The sequence below is a fragment of the Polyodon spathula genome, chromosome 6 (genome assembly GCF_017654505.1).
Source record: "Polyodon spathula isolate WHYD16114869_AA chromosome 6, ASM1765450v1, whole genome shotgun sequence".
Taxonomy (NCBI): domain Eukaryota; kingdom Metazoa; phylum Chordata; class Actinopteri; order Acipenseriformes; family Polyodontidae; genus Polyodon; species Polyodon spathula.
Window position 1 is genome coordinate 40,673,449 of NC_054539.1, and position 23,029 is coordinate 40,696,477.

The window sequence follows — 23,029 nt, forward strand, 5'->3', positions numbered from 1 at the left end:
CAGAATGAAACTGGGGTTACCGTATTTCATGTTAATACAGCACCCCTGCACTTTCAGGCATTTTGTATTCGATCTGATTTGTAAAGTCCTCCTTGCACTTCAGTTTGAAACATGTATTTAATTTTTAATTACCAGCTGACGCCACAGAGCCCTCGTTAATATTGACACCTTTTTAAATGGCATGTGCAACCATTTTAGTGGCCGTCTGAAGACCTGTACACAAAGTGGTGTCATCTCAGTGGTGATATTTAGATCTGCCACAGTTTGGTCAGTGCAGCTTTCTTCCTAAAGAAAATAATTTGTATCCAAGTCATTTGCTTATTCTGTCTGCTCTGATTTAGATAGATTGTAAGTTGACAAAATGATGGTTAACATTTTACATGTAAAGTTGGAAACCAATAACGTACATGTATTTAACCGTAAAAATATCTCCTCCAACAATAAAAATCCAATGCTAAATAACTTGTTTTTTCACTACAACCAGAAGCATTGATGCATATAAGTACTTTGTGTACCATACTTTTGAGAATTGTAATGAAATACTAACAGAATGTTAGGGTAGCACACTGTTTCATGATACTGATAACTGTATTGTGATATTTAGCAGGGGGATATGGAGGTTAAACATAACTTGCTCTAATTTTGTAAGGTGGCAAGAATTTGAGTGAAAGGAAAGATACAAGTTCAATTTTACAGTATTTGATGAACAATATGCAGCAACAAGGGAAAGTCCAGAATTAGATTTTATGTATATATTTTTTTGCCAATGAAATAGAAATATGTAGGTATACTGTGGATAGACACTTTTTTATTGCATTTGTAACCAATGCAAAGAGGGTGGCTAAAATTATAACTTAAGGCATTCAGTATTGACAAAATCTGAAAATTGTGATACGTGCACATACATTGCATAACTATCCACTAATAAACAAGTTTACCAAGCAAGTATTTAATTAAAATCTTGTGAAGAGGCAATTAGGAGACCCATGCAATAGAAAAAACATGTTTTAGAAGACTGTTGTAAACCATTCTAACACCTACATTACTATTTTTTTTTTTCTTTTTTTTTTTTAAGATTTATAGTCTGCCTCATGCTCAAACATGTGCATGTGTTAATTTTAGAAATGGCATCTGCTAGATGCTAGTATGAAGACTAATTAAATTAGAATTTGTGCACAACATTGCACTCCTTAACAGAGTTGTAAATGTAGCTGCTACTTACAGGTTCTAATGTAAACATAATTAATCATCGGAAGTGCTTGGTTATGAATGTTGTTTCAGAATGGATATGAATGATTGCTGCCCATGGTGAGGCTATTGAAGACATTTTACAAAACCTTATTGTAGTTACCTTTTGCATGATGATTCTTAACAACATGCTTACCAAGTACCTTTGGACCAAGAAGAACCTGGCACAGTTGAATCTCCCTTAGGGGTGTCGATGAACCGGCCTTCAGTCAGATTATCCAAGCGACTGCAAATAGGAACCTAGTATCTGTATCTGACCATCGCCTTTCTATCCACAGAGAAGCCATAGTTCTGGGAAGCACTGACTTCACAGAAGAGGATGTTGAACGAATTGTAGAAGAACTCGGGAAGGAATACAAGGGAAATGCCTACCACCTCATGCACAAAAACTGCAATCACTTCTCATCAACACTGTCTGAGGTAAGAATGTTTCTTGCTTGGATTTCAACACTGTTTGTACCTTATGGGGTTGACAAGTCATGATATAACCACTTGCTTAAGGCGTTACATGGCCAGAGTGCTTTTAACCCTTAATGTGCAGTTATGTCATGTCGACAGATCCCCTGGAGCAGCTTGATGCTATTATAAAATTATTAGATTGATTTACTTTTTAAATTGACACAGCAAAAAAAAAAAAAAAAAATTCCAATAACAGTAAATATAACTACATACAAAAAAATAGTTCCAGTGAAAAGTAAACATTTGTTTAAGTCTTTTATTTTAATAAATTAACATCATTTTATTCATAAATATAATAAATATTGATTAAAGTGTGTATTAAGTAAATTTGTCAATTATATTACCCTAGCCCATGCTAATTTTTGTGTGTTGTGTTTTTTTTTTTTAATTAATTTATTTTTTTGAGTGAACAATTATTTTTTTTAATTTACTTTTCCCCCAATTTGGAATGTCCAATTGTTTGTTCTCCTCACTGCAGTGGGTACCCTCATATGCCTAAAGCCAGAATCGCTTTTATGCCAAGCAAACCAGATCAGAGGTGGGCAGGCTACCAATCCCGGAGAACAGATATCAGCCCTGCTTTTTATCCACTCTGAATGTGTTCAGTGTCTAGACAGTAGGGTTCGCTGTTGCACGATAAGGAGAAGGCGCCCCTGCCGGTTTCCCCTCATCCCCCCCACTCCGGGAGCGTCCAAGTCAAGTTAATGCCCCCTTCAGAGTCCCCAGCAAAGTTCAGCCTCTTTGCACAGCCCGGACGCGAACCGGTGCTGTCCAAGCTGTGTGGCTCATCCTGCTCTCCCAGCAGCAGCACTTTAACTGGATGGCTACTCGAGGAACCCTTGCATGCATACTTAAACTTTTAGTAAATTACATAAATACATCTGATAAAACTTTAATTATAGATCAGTGATTTTTGGAATATATGTTCACTTGAACATTGCCAAATATTGTGCAGTTTGAAAAACTGAATTAACTGTATTGACTGCTGTACTACCAGAAGGGGCTCTGCTACATGCGGAAGCAGAGGTGTCAGGGTGAGGATGCTGGCTTTGTGCCTTCACATTTGTTTAGCTTCTCCAGATCTGCTGGTGTTATTGGGGGGATAGCTTGTTTTGTCTATTCCACTTGATCCTAGTTTTTTTTAGTTACTGCTAGGAATATGTTAGCATTGTTAAATGCTGCATCTTTTGCTAAATTCACTTTTCAGCTGTACTGTGGGCCTTAAAGCTTGATATGCTTTACTGCTTTCCATCTCTATTCCTTACGGAATCTGCATAACATTGCCTGAGGAGACTGTGTTCAACTTGCCCTTAGAAAGTAAATTAAATGCAAGAGGTCTACCCTTTTCTTGGAGTCAGTTTTGTCAGATATTTACAGCCCATTTAGAAGCCTTTTTTTTTCATTTCTGTCAAGTTGTAGTGATTCAGTTCTGGTTCTGTTATTTCACTGCACTTTTTAAAGAAATTTGATATACTGGTACTTTGTCTGGTTCAGGAAATTAATCTTCATACCATTGTTCAACAGCTTTTCCATTAAAAAGATCAACATTTGATTCTGGGTCTGAATTTAGTTTGTGGTTAGTAATAGTATTAAATGTTATAGAATTAGGACACATAGGTGGTGGGGGAATCTGAATCAAAGGCTATGTGTCTGTTGAAAGCTAACCAATCGGAGAATAGGATTTTTCCCAAGCAGATATATAATTACATTTATGTAGTGCCCTTAATAGACAAGTGTCTTTGGATCTCCTTTACAAGGGTGACCAGGGGAGATCACAGGAGGTGTCAGAGCTCATTCAGATGTTTCATTTCATGTAACATGCATAAAACAATTGTGGAAAACAAACAATTAAGGCTGGAGTTGTTTGTTTTTTTTGTTTTTTTTTTAAAGCAAGGTCTTTTCTCCTGTATTATGAGAAAACCCAGTTTAGTTTTTACTCCCAGAGATTCTCAAAGCTCTTTACTTCAAAATTGTAATCTGCTTAATTTTTCATTAAGGAAAAACATACCCAGTTAGGTTACCAGTAATTAATCCCATAGTAGAGTTTGGTATTGGCAGTGTCTTAACAATATGATACGAGGCTCGCGATACGATACATATCACGATACAAGGCTCGCGGTGCGTATCACGATACAAGGCTCGCGGTGCGTATCACGATACAAGGCTCGCGGTGCGTATCACGATGCAAGGCTCGCGATACGTATCACGATATCGCGATCACGATACAAGGCTCGCGATCACGATATCGCGGTGCGTATCACGATGCAAGGCTCGCGATACGTATCACGATGCAAGGCTCGCGATACGTATCACGATGCAAGGCTCGCGATACGTATCACGATGCAAGGCATACGATACAAGGCCTGCGATACGAGGCTCACAATACTTGGCTCGAAATGGGACACTTTTTACGATGCGATACGTATCACATACGATGCTCACAATGCGATACACATCACGATACGAGGCTTACGATACAATATGTATCACGGTACGAGGCTCACGATATCATACTTATGATACAAGGTTGCATGTCACGATACAAGGCTCGCGGTACGATACACATCACGGTACAAGGCTCATGATGTGTTATGTATCACGATACGATGCGATACATATCAATACAAGGCTCACAATACGATACATGCCGCGATACGAGGCTCGCAAGACGATACATATCATGGTACAAGGCGATACTTATCACAACACAAGGCTCATGATATGAGGCTCCCGATAGCTCCAATGTTCAGTGTCAGTGAAGTCCTGATCTGACAGCATGTAACAATTACAGCTCTTATGATTTACATGTTTTATTTCAGCGAGTTGGCTCTGCTGTTTTACGATATTAAATACTAAATGTTTACACAACACTAATGCGTTTGGTCACTGTCTCATCTGCTGCATGAAACTGGGGTTACTATATTCTGCTGTGAATTGTGCAAATAGCTGGTTATATATATATATATATATATATATATATATATATATATATATATATATATATATATATATATATATATAAATATATATCTATCTAGTTATCTATCTCGCATCCGATTTATTATATTATAAAAACATTATTTCACAGCTGGCAAGTGATCAAGAACATAGCGTGAATTTTTTATACAAGTTTATTCTTTTGTGTATTGCAACATTGTACCAGCCATTGTCATTTTTAAAATGTTGTGTGCCATTTAAATGGAACCATTGCATTTCTACTACAGTATGTCTAATTATCATCCGGGTCACCGGCCTCTTTTCCAGTGCTTCTTAACCTTTTTCTAAGAAGCGACACACCTTGATACATGTAACTTTTTTGAGGCACACCAAACATATTTTATGACAACTTCTCATTTAATGTAAGATTTTGTCTACCTGAGTGAGTAGATAAGGCAAGTCTTAAGGCGTCTACACACCAGAAGCGACAAAATTAATAGAATCTATACTTTTGATAAGTATCTTTCACACTACAGGCGATGTGGGAGCGAAACCTAGGAGATACTGGAGCGACACGAAATAAACAGAATTGAATAAATAGGGATTAACCAATCAAACAATACGCGGTCCAGCAGGATAAAGCAATATCCAGAATGACGGAGGAAACCATAATACTTGTGTTGAAAAAATACCCAGAGCTTTTATAAAGATCCAGATTTGAAAGCTAATAAATGAGTCAATTTCGAAGGAACTGGATAAATGTATGATTTATTGCTATATAGAGTACCAGTCGAAAGTTTGAGTGCACCTGCTTGAAACCAGGTTTTTCATGATTATCTATGCATAAAAGTGTCTTTGCTAGTATGTTACCTAATTAACCTTTTGTCACCAATTATTGTTAACAGGTGAGGGTCCATGGTTACTATAAATATAGGTAGCATAGGCACAAGGGAGCAGAAAATGGCAAAATACGCTCAGTTAAACAAAGAAAAAAGACGGTCTGTAATTACTTTAAATAAGGAAGGTCAATCTTTAAGACAAATTGCAAGAACTTTGCAAGTGTCTGTAACTGCTGTGGCCAAGACCATCAAACGATTTGAAGAAGCTGGCACTCATGAGGACCGAACAAGGTCAGGCAGGCCAAGGGTGACCTCAGAATCGGAGAACAAGTTCAATCGAGTCACAAGACTGCAAAACCGGCAATTGACAGCCCCTGAAATACAAACTCAACTAAATGCTATTGGAAGTACAGATGTTTCAACATCAACTGTTCAGAGGAGATTGCGTGAAGCTGGCCTAATGGAAAGAATTGCTGCAAAGAAACCATTGTTAAGAATGCAGATTAAGAGGAAGAGACTTGCCTGGGTCAAAAAACACAGAAACTGGACGTTTGAGGAGTGGAAGTCGGTCTTATGGACCGATGAGTCAAAATTTGAAATATCTGGGTCCAACTGCCGAGTATTTGTAAGATGCAGAGAGGGTGAGCGCATGAGTTCTGCATGTGTGGTTCCCACTGTCAAGCATGGAGGAGGAAGTGTCATGATCTGGGGTTGCTTTGCTGGTGACAGAGTTGGTGATCTTTAGCAGTCCATGGCAAGCTCAACCAGCATGGCTATCTTATCATACTTCAGAGGCATGCCATTCCATCAGGATTATGGCTAGTTGGGCAGTCCTTCATTCTTCAGCAAGATAATGACCGGAAACACACCTCAAAGTTGTGCAAGAACTATCTGGCGAAGAAGGAAAGTGAAGGACAACTCAATCTAATGACCTGGCCAGCCCAGTCTCCAGACCTCAATCCCATAGAACTTGTATGGGACGAACTGGACAGAAGTCAAAGCAGAGCTACCCACAAGTGCCCTACATCTCTGGGAATTGTTGCAGAAGAGCTGGGAAGACATGTCAGGTGATTTCCTGCTGAAACTTGTTAACCAAATGCCTCGTGTTTGTGAGGCTGTTATTAAGGCAAAGGGTGGGTATTTTGAGGAATCCAAGATTTAGAGACAATTTTCAATTTTCTTGAACATTGCTTTGATGCTCCTTATGTTTTTTATATTGTAACACATGTTTTCATTTTCAAGTATTTACAGAAACGTATACGACGTAAAACATTGTGAATTATGAAAAAACCTAGTTTCCAGCAAGTGTACTCAAACTTTTGACTGGTACTGTATGTTGAAATAAACTCCATAATTTCCACATAGTGTTGACAAATATGTACTAGTCTTGATAATAGTTGCCTTTCAAGTACGAAATGTAACCATTACCGCATGGGTGCTTACCTCCATAAAGACCCTGAACTTGAATAGATATGTCAAAGCTGCTCCGCCAAGCCTGTGACGCAGTCAATCCTGCCCCCGAGAGTGTAAAGGACTGTTTGCACAGATCTTGGCACCATTTTTCCTTTCAAGATCTGACCTGACAGGAGGAGCCTAGTACTTAGCATTTTGGGGGTTTTGAAAAACTTGCTACAAAAGGTTTTTACTAAAACTTTGTTTTGAGAAATTTCTAAAAATTAGAAATTTCCATTGGGATATGTAAACTTTTGACCAACTGTAAAATGTTTTTACACAAAATAAAATCAACCAACCTTTTTTCTGTGACAGTCCAATCATTAGTGAGCAGAGGCGGGACATAAATACGCTAGGGTAAGGGTGCAAGAAAGCTGAATTTCATGTGATATTGCTTTATTAAAGAGACCGTTATTGAGAATTTAGATGTAATATTTAGAAATGCTTTTTACAAATTAAAAAAAAAAAATGTCATCAGACAATGGAGACATCGTAGTCAATTTGGTGGGGGGGGGGCTATAATTTTTCTGCATGTACTTGATGACTCGTGACCTTTTAGTATATTTTTCTACTGTTGAACTGTAACTTGATTGAGACCGTAGGCACCTAACCTATAGAGCACAGGGGAGGCAACCGATATATATATATTTTGCTCTGGATTTAATTAATTACATTAAGACAGTTATTTATGTTTTTAGTTTTGTTTTTTTAACAAGGACGTTAGTAGGTTTGTGTTGCTGTGGGGACCATGAACAGGGTTAAGTTTTACACAACTCTAAATAAAATGTTGCTTCTATTAAGCAATGGTAATAATCTGAAGCTGTGGTATTGCAAAATAACAGAATCCCATTTTTACTGTAGAATAGTTTTTTTTTAATTAACTTGTCGTTCTTTATTGAAATTCATTTTCAGTTTGCAAATTGAAGCTTGTTGTGTACTACTCTTTCAAGCAAACCAAGTAGGAATTTGCTTGAGACATTTTTCAAGTCAAGTAAGCTTATTTGTTTACAAATAATTGCAATAGTTTTAATCTTAGTCACGCACCTGAATCGTAAGGTAATTAAACTGTTTGCTTATTCTCTCCCTGCCGTTCTGCGCACTCTCAGTCCTGGTTAAAGATAAATGTAGCTGATCTGAAGCAAATGTAAAACTTGCCTGGATGTTAAAGTAAAAAATATAAATATTTTAAAACTAGCAAGAAACAACATGTTGCACTAGCAGCAGTTACATTATTGTTTAACATTATTGTTTTGCCCTCTAACTCAATGGACTATATTTAGAAGCAAGCACAAAGGCAAAGACCCATTTTCAAAGGTTTTTAAGCAGAGTCTCAAATCAGAATTACACTACAAATCACAAGCTCAGTTCAAATTCTCACAAGCTCAGTTGAGGATCGGGGTTTGGAGAAAAAACGCTCTGGTGTCGTTTTGATTAAAGTTTTTATGTCCAATTTTTCAGTTGCCTACCCACCTTTCATGAGATCACCACAACCCCACTGCTCATGCAGTATGTGGTTACAATGTGACTGCTATCTATCAAGCTTACCTACATGTTTAGATTCATACTACAAAACATTTAGCATGTTCAAGCAAAAATGCACATACTACTGCAGGTAAATGTAATTATAATGCATTAGTTTAAGTAAATAAGTGACTTCCTCAAAAATCCACCTCTAGCGAGAGATACTGCAAGACCAAACCACAACCTGACCTTTTGACTGATAAAAAATACACTGTCTGGATGGCTGTTACTTGGGGATAAGTTTGTTTGTCAGAGAAAATGTTTAGTTAGAAAAAGCCCCTAGCTCTAGCCTTGTTTATAAATACTTGAGGTTTTGCTGCTTCACTGAAAAGGTGTTCAAAGAAAAGACAACTATAATTCGTCTTTGAGGAAACTGGTTTTAGTGACCAGAAAGCATAGTTTTTTGTTTTTTTTTATTATAGAAAATGCAGTATGCAACTATACTTTATGATAAAAACTGTTTAGCAGCAAGCAAGCTCTTCTCTTCAGGTCAAAAGGGACCCCATCTTTTTTTCTGTTCTCTTCTTCCTCAAACAGCAAAGCTGGTCCCTGGCATCCAGTATCTTGCATCACAGCTATGGTGATCTCTCTCTCTCCGGTTGGTACCTATAATGTACTGCAACTCCCTCAGTAATTTCCCTGCACTGCAGACATACCGTGCTTCCCATGGCTTTCCAGTCTACTGGCAGTTTACACTTGAGGCAGGTTGCTGTTATTATTTCCTGTCCTTTTAGAAATTAGGCACTGGCTCTCCTGAACTAACCTTGGTATAAACAATATATTCCAGGGGAGCAAACTGTACAAACTCTCTTTTGAGGTGGGCCCTGTCTTAGCTGGCGCTCGTCACAACCACAATCTGGGTGGCCTGAAGAAGCTGGTTTTTTTTCCTGGAATTTATCACTCTCAAACCAAATCTTGTGTAATCCTCTGCAGGATAGTTATGGAAAGTCCCGTACTTATCCATCTCAATCTGCGCATGTAAATACACTAATCTAGGCACACTATGGGCCATTTTAATGTCTCTGATATAATATGGACTTCATATCTGCCACTTTTCACTCCTCTGTTCTGTATTCACAGTCAGTGGGTATCTGCAACAACAGATTAGACAAGTAGCCTACCTGAACACCAGTATTTATGTTATGCATTATCCACAAGGGTTTTGATTAATTACGTTACAAACTGCCTTACTTGAGGAGTAATTACCTTCTAAAGAACAGTATTTGCTTTGCTTTGTTTAACACCTTCCTTTAATAAATTACTTGTGGGGATTCTAGGTATAGCACCATTTTATAATTAGATGTAATAATTTGAACAGTTTTTATTTTTAGACCCATATTTAAGAAATAATGTTGGTAAAATAAGCTAAACATTTATTTACAAGATAAAACTCAATTGCAACAAACAAATAAAGGGTACCTGTGGCCTTACACATCTTTTTTGCAAACGGATGTACTTCTGTTTCAAAACCTCAATGTCATTGCTCAATATGAGCTGTCCTTACAAAGGCAAGGCAAAATTCTCCAGTCAGGACACTGCACTCTGATTAGCTGTCATATTATTGTTAATAAAACAATGACTAATTCTCTCCCTACACTGTAACCCTAACCTTAAGGTCAGTATCCTGTACTGCAGTCATTACACATCTAAAGTAGTTCATGTTTGGCAGTGAATAAGCGTTTTTGTTACTTTTTAAAAAAAAAAAAAAAAAAAAAAAAAAAGTGACTGGAGGTGCTGGCTTCCTCAGCTGTCCTGACAGGAACATTTCGTGGTACCTTTGTAAGCACTGCGCAGTGGGACAGTGAGACGAGCTGATTCTGGACCAAACCATTCAATATACAAGAAGGGGGAGTGTTATGCATAGGATTAATAAAAATAATGATAGCGTTTTAGTCATGTGTGTAACAGTGTATGAAACTGGTTGTGAAAATATGTACAGTATTTGTGTATTTATTTATCTTTAATATAAATAGCTGTAAGTCTAGTTGCTTTACAATAATACTGAATTTGTAATCCGATTGGTACACTTGTCAGCTTGTTAAATACCGTAACTGCTAAAATGTGGTTCTGTAACTCACATTAGACCCCCCCCACCCCCCCATCAACCCCAACCCCCAACATTAGATTATACCAACCCCTCACTTCTAAATATATCACTACACCACTGGTTAGTTACAATTACTTTAAGGCTGTGATGTTTGTCTGAAATAGTTTTCTAGCTTGATACAAGCTTACTTTGCTCTATTTTAAATTACCCAGAGTTAATGAATTCCATTGCTGAATAAGATATTGCAAAGATATTTACAGTAGAGGAGACAGACACGAAGTAATCAGTTTGTTCTAAGCACAGAGAAATTGCCATAAAACAGCTATTTAATTAAAACGATGTACAGCAAGAGAGTATATGATAAATTGTTGTTTACTATGAAACAAGATTAAAGATTTAAACAGGCATTGGTAAATGGTGCATCTATACAGCATTGTGGCAGAGCAAAGCTCTGCCCTTTAAATTGGCAGGGATGGGGTTAACTTCCCCTACCTGCCTGGGTTTATTATGTTCAGGTGGCTGGGGTTGATTAGTTGATTAGGTTGATTAACGATCAATCAGCGCCCAGCCACCTGATATAAAAGGAGGCCTCTGCTTCTCATTTGGGGAGAGGGAGCTGAGGAAGCAGGTTGGCTTTTTTTTGGGTGTTTGGAAAGTTTGAATCCAGTGAAGGCATTGCCCAGCCTGGAAATTTACAAAAAATAACAGTTTTGCTTTTTGTCTTTCTTTGTGTTTAAATTGCTTTGTTTTGGCCCTTGTGCCCTTTCATTTTTGTGTTTATTTATAATAAAAGTTATTTTTTGAACTGCAGTCTGTCTCTGGGCCTCTTTCCACTCGCCAGCCTGTCACAAGCATATTGAGCTTTACCATTTAAAGCTTGTATGGAAAGAATTACGCATGCAGCCTTTGATCTGCAGATGAAAACAAACTATGCATTTAAAATATATGCCAGCTGGCACTATCTAACCATTGCACAGCATGAATAGAACCTGCAGCCATAGCACTCATCAGATCGAAGAAGCTAAAATTGGTCACTCTTGTCGGTATTTGCAAGGAAGACGAGTTACTCCAGGAAGTGGTGTTCATAGCTTAGTAATTCCACATTTCCATCTGCACCGTGAAAACTTATTGAGACCTTATTAGGCTCAGCTAGAGCTGGTTGGAGAGTTAGTCTCAATTCAAACTGGTTTGATCTTAGTCAACCTGGCATAAGGGCCATGCTTCCATCCGGGCCAGAATGTATTGCATGATGACACATTATGCAGGGGAATGCTGTGCTGTCAGATGAAATGGAAAATATACAAAAGATCTAAATTCGTATTTCTACACACCAAGCCTATTTTGAAAGTGGAGCAGCAGACACACAGACTAGTGTAACCAAAAAAAAACAAACATTGCAAGTGGTTGATCTAGTGATGATTTCATAGAAAAACACAATGAGAAAACCTTACACAAATATGAGAGGTGCGCAGTGTGTTGATAAAATGCAACTGGTCTAAAGTATTTAATATTAATGTACGCTATTAACATAACCGGTTTATTGCTGTGTGATTTCAGATTCTGTGTGGGAGGGAGACGCCACGCTGGGTGAACCGGCTGGCCTACTTCAGTTCCTGCATTCCTTTCCTTCAGAGCTGCCTTCCTAAGGAGTGGCTGACACCGGCCGCACTGCAGTCCAGCGTTAGCCAGGAGCTACAGGGCGAGCTGGAGGAAGCAGAAGACGCTGCCGCCTCTGCCTCAGCACCTTCGCCTTCCTCCTCTTCCACCACCACTAATGCGATACCCAGGCCGGGCCACCATGCGAGGCGATAATCCCAGAGAACCTCAGCAATGACTGAAATGTATAATATGACAACTGGCTCTTACTCAAAACTAAATTGGCTGGTCTTGCTAACTTTTTGTAGGAAAAGAAACAACAAAAACAGCATAGTTTTTAGTTCCTTGGCCTTTCAGTTAAATGCTCAGGATTGTAAATTTGTAGTACATTCTAATAGTGTCACAAAACCCCCCCCCCCCCGCGTCTCCCGTCTCAAAAGTTTCAGCGGAGAAATGAGATTATATATGTAGGTTTTACAGTGCTATTTTGTTCTAGTTAGTTACAATATTTTTTGGACATGTTTACATTGTGTATAAAACAAAAGCTGCCACTGCAAATGAGCATTAACAAACCCTTTTAAAGAGAATTCATTTATTGTGCGCCCATTAAGTTGAATACTGTTTCTTTTTTTTCAGTTAATCTTTCTTTTGGTGACACCCCCCCTCCCCCTGTTGCTCAAATTGCTCTTGGCCCCTCCACCAATTTGTTAGTTTTCAGTGTGATACCAAACATAATGTGAAAGCAGAGATGGATATAGTTTTAAACCCAGACGATTAAGCTAATTTCACTGGGTCCTCCCAAAATGAAAAGCAAATGAATAACACAGCAGTGTCCCCAAGTCTCATTTTGTTGTTTGTAATGTAATGCGCTAAACATTTTGACTACTCATGTCATATTTGATCTGGCATACTTGCCTGTTCTAGAATGCATACATTATTCTCAACATTTTGAATGTCACCTAATGCAAATGCAGGAAAAATCCCTGATACTATGATGTGGGACTGATTTTCCAGTATTCATCTTTTAAGGTTAAGTGAAAGGTCCCATTTCCAATTTATCACTTACTTTTTTTTAATGCCAAGCTACAGCTCAATATGCAGTCAAGGCTTCTGCAGATACATTCTTAAGAGAGACTAGCTGCTTGGCTGCCTTTGGGAAATATCTTTATTCTTTTCACTATGTTATTAAAAAAGTGTATTTGTACATTCTCATGTTCTGGATGGTAACATCTTGGGCCTTTTGTTTCTTAGCACCATACAGCCTGTATTTACCATCTCTGCTTCCAGATTACATAAATAGAGCCCCTATAGCAGACAAGTTTGGCCACAAACAGCCACCAGCAGCTTTTTCTACCTAATTAGGCCATTTGATTTAACAATAAAATCCCAGCAAGCTTTGTGCTTCAGATATCTTGAACAATCACACAAAAGCGGTGCGGTGGTGCACCCAGAATTTGGCCTGACAGCTGGTGTGCCCTGGTACTCTGTTCGGTTATTGTACAAAAGTTTTTGGGGGTTTTTGTTTGTTTTTTTGCATTGCTCTTATTGTTTAGCTATTTTTTTGCTAGATGCACAGTTGTAGTTGGTGTTAAATACTGGATGTGACACAACTCCTGTTAATAATTCCAAATTTCTAAATTCCCCCCCAGTAAGAGAGTGTTGCCTGCAAAGCCACATTTCCCACAGAACTACTGAAGAGAATTCGGAAATTGTACAAACGAAAGATGTCACGTTAACTACAAACTTAGTTGTTTCAGAACACAATGCCAGAACTGCCAGATATAAATAGGTTCTGTTGAAACTGTGTTGCATGTGCAATAGCCAAGAACCATAGATAACAGAAGGTTTCAGTTAGTCTGACATTTTCAAATATGGGTTGCACAGTTCTGAAATGTGTTGATATTTGAATTCAGGTGTCTGGCGTATCTGGTTACCAGATAGCTCTTTCACTTTAGTGGGTAGTGTCATGCTTAGATATTTACAATTACAAACTGTGGTTATATGTCATGGTTATTATTTTTTTGTTTGTTTTAATGTTTCTGACATTTTTGTATTTACCGACAAGTGGGGAGGAAATGTGTATGTTACTGACTTTTATTTGAAGACTGATTTAGTTGAACAGGAAGACAATTTGTGTAGTGTTTAATTGTGACCTGGTTATTTAATATGGTGGTACTTGGCATGACATTGCATTTCTCGTGAACTTGCCTGTAGAACTTTTATGAGTGGGCGAGACTGTACTCAGAGTTTCAACAAAAAACAATTTTGATATGGCAGCTAATTTTCATAGGCAGTTGTTGTTGAGCTCAAATAACTGGGAGAACCCACAAGTCAGGAATCGGGAGCAGGCAGCGGTTGTGGGACTGCAGCTTCTCAAAACCTGTTTCTCCCAGCAGGTATCTCTTCAGATAATAAAGTACCTCAATGACAAAAGACACAGCATAAGCATAATAATACCTGTAAGGAGTTTTGACTGGACATGACCTAGTACCACCATTGCTAACCTACATCTATCTCTGTCAATTGTGGGAATGGTGCTTATTTCAAATTGAGCAGGGGTCTGCAGTGGACCCTTGTTTTCTTTACCTTCACAGGTTTAAAACATTTTTAAACCTGATATTTCAACAAAACAGCCATCTGGGGCTAACTTGCTTAGCAATATAAGAAATGGCTTTCACCAGCAAACTTGTCAAGATAGCGCTCACATGGTGGGAACTTAAAACAACTGTGCTGCTGTGGGTGTCTGACACGTAATGTGTCTAACCATCTGTATTCATTTTGATAAGTTTTTGACTGCCACTACCCTGCTTTTTAATAGTAGTCTTCACAGATATGTTAGTACTGTGTGTGCATGGTTGCTGGTCACGTGATGATATTTACTAAGTGTTATGGTGTAATGGTTGATGCAGAGGATCACAGAAACAATTTTATTGGAGCAGTAAGAGAACATTGCTCTGAAAGTGCTGTTTTCATTAGAAGCCTGATTGCTAGGGCATGGTCAGTATTCATAACATAAATTGTGGATCTTGTGATGGTTGAATATTCTCTGGCTGCATGTCGCAGTCAAAGTTGCAATTTACATCATTGCAATATTGCTACATAATAATACTGTCTTAGTTGACTGGTTATATTGCATAAGCTTTAGAATCTCTTCTGTATAACAAAATGTGCAATCTCCTTGCCAATCATAAGGACCAAACCAGTTAAGTGATAAAAACCTGCGTTTCATTGGCCCAACTTTTCAGTTTTTCATGTCAGCTTTAAAATAATGAATTAGCTGGTTTTAACATTTATTTAGCAATATGTTGCCTAATGGCCAAAGGTTCATCGCTGTGATTCAGCCCATCTAATCTATTGCATTGCCCACAAATGCATGGTTCACTTTATTTAAAATTTGATGTACCATCGCGGTTTACCAATTCTACAGGAAGTTAAAAGATTAAAATGCAGGCTAAATCACTATTGATATGCCTAAAATCTTATTGCAAATGATAGGCTTTACCATTATATTAACATACTGAATACCGAATATCAAATATTTTATCACATTTTTATAAATCAAGTAAATTAGAGGAAAACATACATGGAGATAACACCATGTAATGGTTTGAGGGACATGTCCTAGGAAATGACAAGTCTTGGAGTTCAGCGTTTTATGCAGAGTTTTATAGACAGGATTCATAATACAGCAGCAGCTGAATTTGTGGAGGTGTCGTGCAACAGAAAAAAACTGAAAAGACTCCATACAATATTTGTTCTTAGAAATGTTACTAGGGAACATTTTTAAGAAAATATATTTTGTATTACAGTAGTCTTTTGAACTAAACAAGGTAACTGACCATTTCTAACCTTTTGGAATTTGTAAAGGTTTGAGAATGAATGTGGTTCATAAGTTTTTTGTATCTGAATATAGTGGTAGTAAAATGTGCTGTGATTCTTATAATATCTGTTCATTTCTCTGATATGTACGATAACTATTTGCTGTTAAAAGTACTTTTCCAATGCCTGCTCAATCACTGGGACTCCATAGCTGCTGGTCCTGGCATAAAGTGGGTTCAGAACCAGATGCGACCGTACAGTTAGATACTTTTTTGCATTTTTTTTTTTTTTTTTTTTAATCTCGTGGCAGAATTTTGCAAAGTAATCTAGGAAGATTCAGTGTAATATTTAAAGCTATTCTCCTCAAGGTCTAAAATATTTCTGCCATCTCTTCACAATGGTAACATCTCCATCAACTGTGTGGTGAGCTGTTAAAATAATAGCAATGCAATTTCTTTATATTCGTAATGCAATGCAATATTTTTATAAGCATGCTTATATATATATATATATATATATATATATATATATATATATATATATATATATATATATATATATATATGTGTATTAATGAACAGGCTACGGTCCAGACTAAGTCAAGCTAGTCTTTTTATTAATCCTTTATTTCAACAACTACACATGCAGGCCGTGATCCACTCAGACTGACTTTTTTCTGAAAAAGATGTGCCTTAGACGGAATCTCATTTCAATAGTCCACTGGTGACGTTCATCGGGTGCAATTGATTGACGTCATCAGCACGTTAGTACATTTAAACACACACACACACACACATATATATATATTGTTTTAAGTGTCACTGTATTCGAGACATTGTAAAATGTATACATAAAACCCAATGTTTCTTGGGTTAAACCTTTCTTTCCTACCAAAAAAGTATTTAATCACATGCATTAAATAAAATATTGCCTTGGTGCATTACTGCACACTGCCTGGCCACTTAACTGGGACCTGTACCTTGTGTTGGGACCTGTTTGCCCCGATCACGATATGCTGTAGACTTCCCAATGTGGTGGAAGTCAAGGGATATTAATCCTTTCCATAATTTACATTTCAGACTTGACAAACCTCTAATGATCTTTTCCCTTTGTCTGTCACTGCTGTCTCTCTTGGTGACCAATTTTCCTGTTTTACAATTAGATAAACCATGGATAACCATGTCTAAGAGCAGCCTATCAACATGTGTTTTGAATGTTGCTAAAGGGATCACATCACATGGGCAACCAAATTTGCAGCTAATTCAAGGGGATTGGCAAATCCAATCAGGTTCAGTAGGTAAAGTTTTGTAATTACTAGTATACAGTATTACAGTTTTGGGTTTTATAGTAATTTCTCAGTGACAAAGTTTTAAATTGCTTCTACTTTAATTACTGAGATTTAAAAAAAAAAAAAAAAAAAAAAAAAAAAAAAAAAAAAAAGTAATCATTTCTCTGTTCCTCACTGACTGACATTGCTTGCAGGCCTGTGATGTTTGCCGTGTTCCACCTGTTTCATAGTAAACAACACAGGACAGCGAGCAAGATAAAGACTGATTTTTAGAATTAAGAAAATGATTGCAAAACATCATAAAATGGTATGGGATGGGTAAATTACCTTTGTAACTATATGTCTTTGAATGTGTGCTTTTAAATTTCTATAGACTTTAATGAAGACCAGAAGGATACTTATTTGCAATGAAACACAAACAAGGCATCATTCTTGTACCCACAATAATCACAACTTAAAATACATTTATGTTAAAACCTAGCAGTAATGTTTTTTTTGGCCAAACATAGTAAAAATGTTACAACTGTAAAAGGCCAATGACATTTCCCAAAGAAATACTTTTCAAATGCACTACTGTATTTCTTTTTAAATCTTGTATTACTGTTTTTTAAATGTGCTACAGATTGCTTTGGTATCTTGATCACAGAAATGTACTGTATTACTGCATGGAGGAATCTGGAAGTACCTCAGTCTTACCAATGTGAAATGTAAACATAGGACAAGATTGTGACCAAGCAAATGGTCCTACTCCTGGCTTGATTGTTAAGCTTATTGGTACATAAACAAATAAAATGTCTTCATATGACAAAATCCCAGAATTCTTGTGGTCTGGTGTTGCAAAAAATGTTAGGTACGTATAAAGTTAGAACAAGGGGCTTGTTAGATTTGGTTCTCCGATTTCTAAAACAAGCTCTGTCCTATGTTTCACAGGCCATTGAGGTTTCCATGGCAACTTTGGTCTTTCAGAACATATTTTACATATTCCATGGCTTCAATTAAAATACACTTCTACGGATATTTAGAATTTACTGAGGTCTGGTGTTCATAAAATATGAAGAGCTTCAGATGACAAAAGAGGATTAAAAATGTGTGTGTGTGTAATTTTCCATGGTAAATACCGTGGGTATCTATGGTCAATTCAGTATTTTAAAGAACCATGGTTGCTTTAACATTTTTCCAGACTAGTAGCTTATTAAAAAATGAATGGCCAATGTAATCCTCAAGCACCTCACAGACAGATAATGGACTAGTATATTATCCACCTGCACAACATGCTGTTGCCATCCACAGGGTTGGGATGCTTCTTGTTAACACAGAAGGGGTTTCAGTTACATTCTGTTATTCGTGTCAACTCTTTTCAATTTCAGGATTTGTACAGGGTTCATAGCTATTTCATTATATTTAAATCCATCAATAGTGTATTGCTTAAACTAAGTATGTATAGTTTGTACCTTTCCCTGTAGAAATAAAACAACTTTTTCTTTTTTAATATAGATGTTTTCTGTTTTATTTATCTTGATCAATGTGATACGTGTAACAGCTCTTGCCTAACCGAGATTGCTTTATTCCTTGTTACACGTGATATTCATGCACCATAATTATCCAAAGCAGTTTATCCAAAAAGGCTAGGAGGATAAATTAGGGAAATCTTCTCCAGAAGCACTACATATTTATATTGTATCAAGTAGCTTACTCACTGAGACAGTGGCTCGTTTTCAGTGAGAGTCTGGAAGCAAGTGCAGTTGTAAAAACATTTGAAAAATGAACCAAGCCATTGCATTAAAAACACCTTTCTTAATCAATTTTCTTAAGAAAGAAAAAAGGTCTGAAACAGTTCATTTTTTACTTGGAAGAAAAAACATAACAGCTTTTGCTACAACTGTATCATGTTACTGGAAATGGTATTATAACACAAAAATGGCTTGGCAGCCCGATAGTGTCTTGTTTACTATATTGCACACACCCCTATTTTGCTATCTGACTTACAAATCAAAAAACAGTCAATTAGTGAAGAGCCCTTATACATTGTAATATAGTACTGTACATTTACAATTTTCTGTCAACATGGCCTGTGAATAAACCAAATTACTGAAATGTCGAGGGAGCACTGCATTCTTTTTATACCACAATTGATTAGATGTATTTCCTGTAATTTGTACTTTTTATTAAATGCTTTCCAGATATTCTTGCAATAATTCAAAATAATGGACTGTTTTATACAACTTAATAGTTTGTTAAATACATACTAAGTGGCTGTAAATACCATATTTATTCCACTGAAAACTTGTTTGGTGCCACATGCCATCAAATACTGTGTGTGTCTCTGTGTGGTACTGTATGTGAAGCATATTGATTTGAAATATAATTGCTTCAGGAGCACGCTGCATACTGTATTATTAAGTGCTATTTCAAGGACATGTTGTCATGTGAGAATGTACACAAGTGTCTTGCCATTGAAAGAAGATTGTCAATCTGGTAACAAGTCATATCTAAGCTTGTGTAGGTTCACAGCCCATTGCCTCCTTTTGCTTGTTTTTAACCGAAAAAATAAAAGTACTAATATGAAAAACACACATACATATTATAGAAATATACATAGGTTAGACAAAAATAAATAAATGTATGCAATCATACACATTCTTGGTGGTTTAATAAAGTATATATTAAGGTGTTTTAACTATTTGTTCAGGAGCTGCTCTTTAACTAGTTGCCTGCCATATGTAATACAGGCCAGATCGGACAAAGTGCTTTATATTAGAACACACCAGCCAATCTAAAGGACATTTGTTTCCATAGTGGCAAAGTACTACATGGTGCTGTTAATCTGCCTTTTAGTACAGATATGCCTAGGTTACATATATCTATGGCAGGCAACTAATGAGCAGGTCCTGAGTATTCAAAGTATACCCCCTCAATCCCCACACGTGCAGAACAGAATTTGAGTGTGTGCACAATTCCCTAACATAAGGGACTTTTACCACACTATGATAATAAGCACATTATGTTTAAATGGTAATTGCTATGAGTACAAAAATAAATGCATAGTTTACTTGTTCTGACACAAAGTTGATCTATTGATGAAGTCTGCCTCCTAAGAAAGAATTATAGAGACAGAGTTAAGAAAAGTGTATAAACTAAAAAGAGATGATCTACCAGATTATAAAAATAGAGATAAAAAGGTCAAACAAGTCTCATTAGTAATGACCTACTCTAAACTTTTGCTCAATGTTTCTAAGATAGTTTGGAAACACTTGCAGATTCTACATAATTCAGAATTATTATTATTATTTTTTTTAAGTATTTCTTAAGGCCCCAGTTGTAGCATTCAGAAGAGAAGCTAATTTAGGTGGTATTTTAGTTTACAATAAACATAAAGAATAATTGACAGCATTAGTTCTATAAATACTTGCACTAGTACACGGACAAAATTAAAAATATACTTAAACATAAGAACAACACATATCCACTAAAAAACTATTATCTACTGTAATGCAATAGCCTGTGAAAAATGTGATGAAATAAAACATGTTGGAGAGACTGGAACAACTCCAATAAATATATAACATTTTAATAAATAAATAAAATTCATTCAAAAGTTGTATGCTGATGTGCTGGGGAGGTCAAATCAAAGCTCATCCTCAGAGCCAGCATTGCATGATAATATAAATATAAGTTTATATAAAAATAATGTTAATTAGAATTAATACAGATTAAAAGATAGAAGTAAAAATGATGTCATAATATATAGAACACCATTACATCATGTAAGAATAAATCATGGATTTGAATATAAACAATAACAAGTATTTGTCATGATGTCAAAAACCTATAAATACCTCTGTTTTGATTCAAACACTTACTATCTTGCGAAAGACATGCACAACATATCGAAACGTTGGGCAGCTGGCTCTTTCAGCTAATATATGAAATAAATTATTTGCTCAGTGAATTTACCCAAATATTGAAGGCGAACATCAAGAAATAGAAGAAAAAAACAACAGAAAATTGTTGTTTTTTTGTATTTATTTTATTTGTCTATTGTATAATTAACAGCACTGACAATTAAAATAATAATTATGTATATACTGACAAATAAATCTAATTAAGTCTATTATTATGAAAATCAAGCTACTGTCAAAACTACTCTGCAGAAGTTCAGCAATATTGTCCCTCTTAAGTGCAGCAGTAGTGTGATTGGCACTGCCAAAATTTATCACCAGCGTCATCTTGGGAAACATGATATTGCCTTCTCTTCCAATTAAGATATTGTGCAAGACACAAGCAGAAATTATAACTTTTGGTATCATGTCTGTTCTGGACATGTCTAGATATTTAAGGGGAGAAAAAGTACCCTTTCATTGTGCAAAGCACCTTTCAATAACGGAGTGAGCACAACTGTGCAAGTAGTTGTATCTGCTTTGCTTCCTTGTTAGATACCCATTGTCCCTGTAAGAAGTCAGAAGGTAGGTTTCCAAAGGATAGGCCGAGTCACCCATAACATGTTCGTCAAGAAGTAGTATCTGCTGGTTTTCCATGACTGTACTAATCTGACTGTTTCTAAAGACATGTGCATTGTGAACTGACCCTGGCCAACCTGCATTGGCATCAATTAATTTCATATCATGATCACAAACTCCTTGCAGGTTAATAGAAGGAAATCGCTTTCTATTAAAATAACTGTCATTTTCAATTTCTGGAGCCTTGATTGCTATGCGGCAACCATCAATTACACCAATGACTCCAGGAAATCCTCACTTCTCTTCAAATGCTGACGCGTTTAACCCAGCATTCTCAGTGCTTGGCCACTTAATGACATCTGAGGTCACAGAGGACAGGACATTACACATATCAAAGAATGCATAATGAGAACCCCCCCCCAGTTAATGCTAAATTTGTCTCCTTTCCCTCAGAAAGATTCTTGGTTGCCTAGTGTTCATAAAGTCAGTAATAGTTTGGATTCCACAGGTAGAGAGAGCTGAATGCTTCACATCACATGCTCCTTTGGCTTGCTGAACAACATACTGTAGTATTTTAGGGTTCTAGGATAAAATGAGAGAGGCAGACAGCTCTTGCAGTTCTCGAATGGCCGGTTTTATTGAACATTAACCAACATAAAGAAAACTCAAGAACAGCGTAACAGCTTCTCACACACACACTTCGAACATTCTCTCCTCTCCCAGCTCCCGCGTTCCCTTATATCGAGCCCTGATTTGGCGCCAACCCTGCCTTTAACCAAGGGAACCCCCCAATTACCAACCAACAAACAGGAGAGCCGTTGTGGGGGCAGTTTTTATCAGAACAGTAGCCTACTAGAAAATAATAGCCTAATAATAATAACAATAATAATAATAATAATAAAAAACAACAGGCATAGTACTTGAGTAGGCTTACAATATGCAAATGAATGCCAAAGTGGTTTCATGTTCTGACATAAAAAACGTAGTTGGACATGTAATTATTTTATCATTTTAAAATGTATTTTAACATTACAGGCCTATTGATGGATAGTTACTCCGTTTAATTATTATAATTTATTTATTATGCACTAACAAGTTACAGTAAACGTCCCAGACTGTGCATGAACGCTGTCGCTTTTGTCTTGGCCTCGAATGTATCTTTCCGCATACGGAAATGAGATTTAAAAACAGACTCAGACTGTCACAATTTGGTCCACACAGCTCTCGACGGTTGCATGGCTTGTTTCTGGGCCAGCAAGCCTGGTATGCACTACTGGTAAAATGTCTTTGAAATCACTGTCAAAGATAAAGGTGCTGTTTATAACAACTCCATGTCAATGAGCCTCTCGTCTCGGGTCATTTCATC

General features: G+C 36.8%; 1 protein-coding gene across 1 annotated transcript in view; it reads left to right on the plus strand.

Moving 5' to 3' along the window:
- desi2 (desumoylating isopeptidase 2) overlaps window positions 1-12,494 on the plus strand; it is a 68,609-nt gene extending 56,115 nt beyond the window's left edge. The window contains exons 4-5 of the mRNA XM_041252845.1: window positions 1,527-1,668; window positions 12,061-12,494. Of these exons, the coding sequence (XP_041108779.1) occupies window positions 1,527-1,668; window positions 12,061-12,315 (397 nt within the window). The 3' untranslated portion in view covers window positions 12,316-12,494. The remainder of the gene's footprint in view (window positions 1-1,526; window positions 1,669-12,060) is intronic.
- The last annotated feature ends 10,535 nt before the right edge of the window (window positions 12,495-23,029 follow it).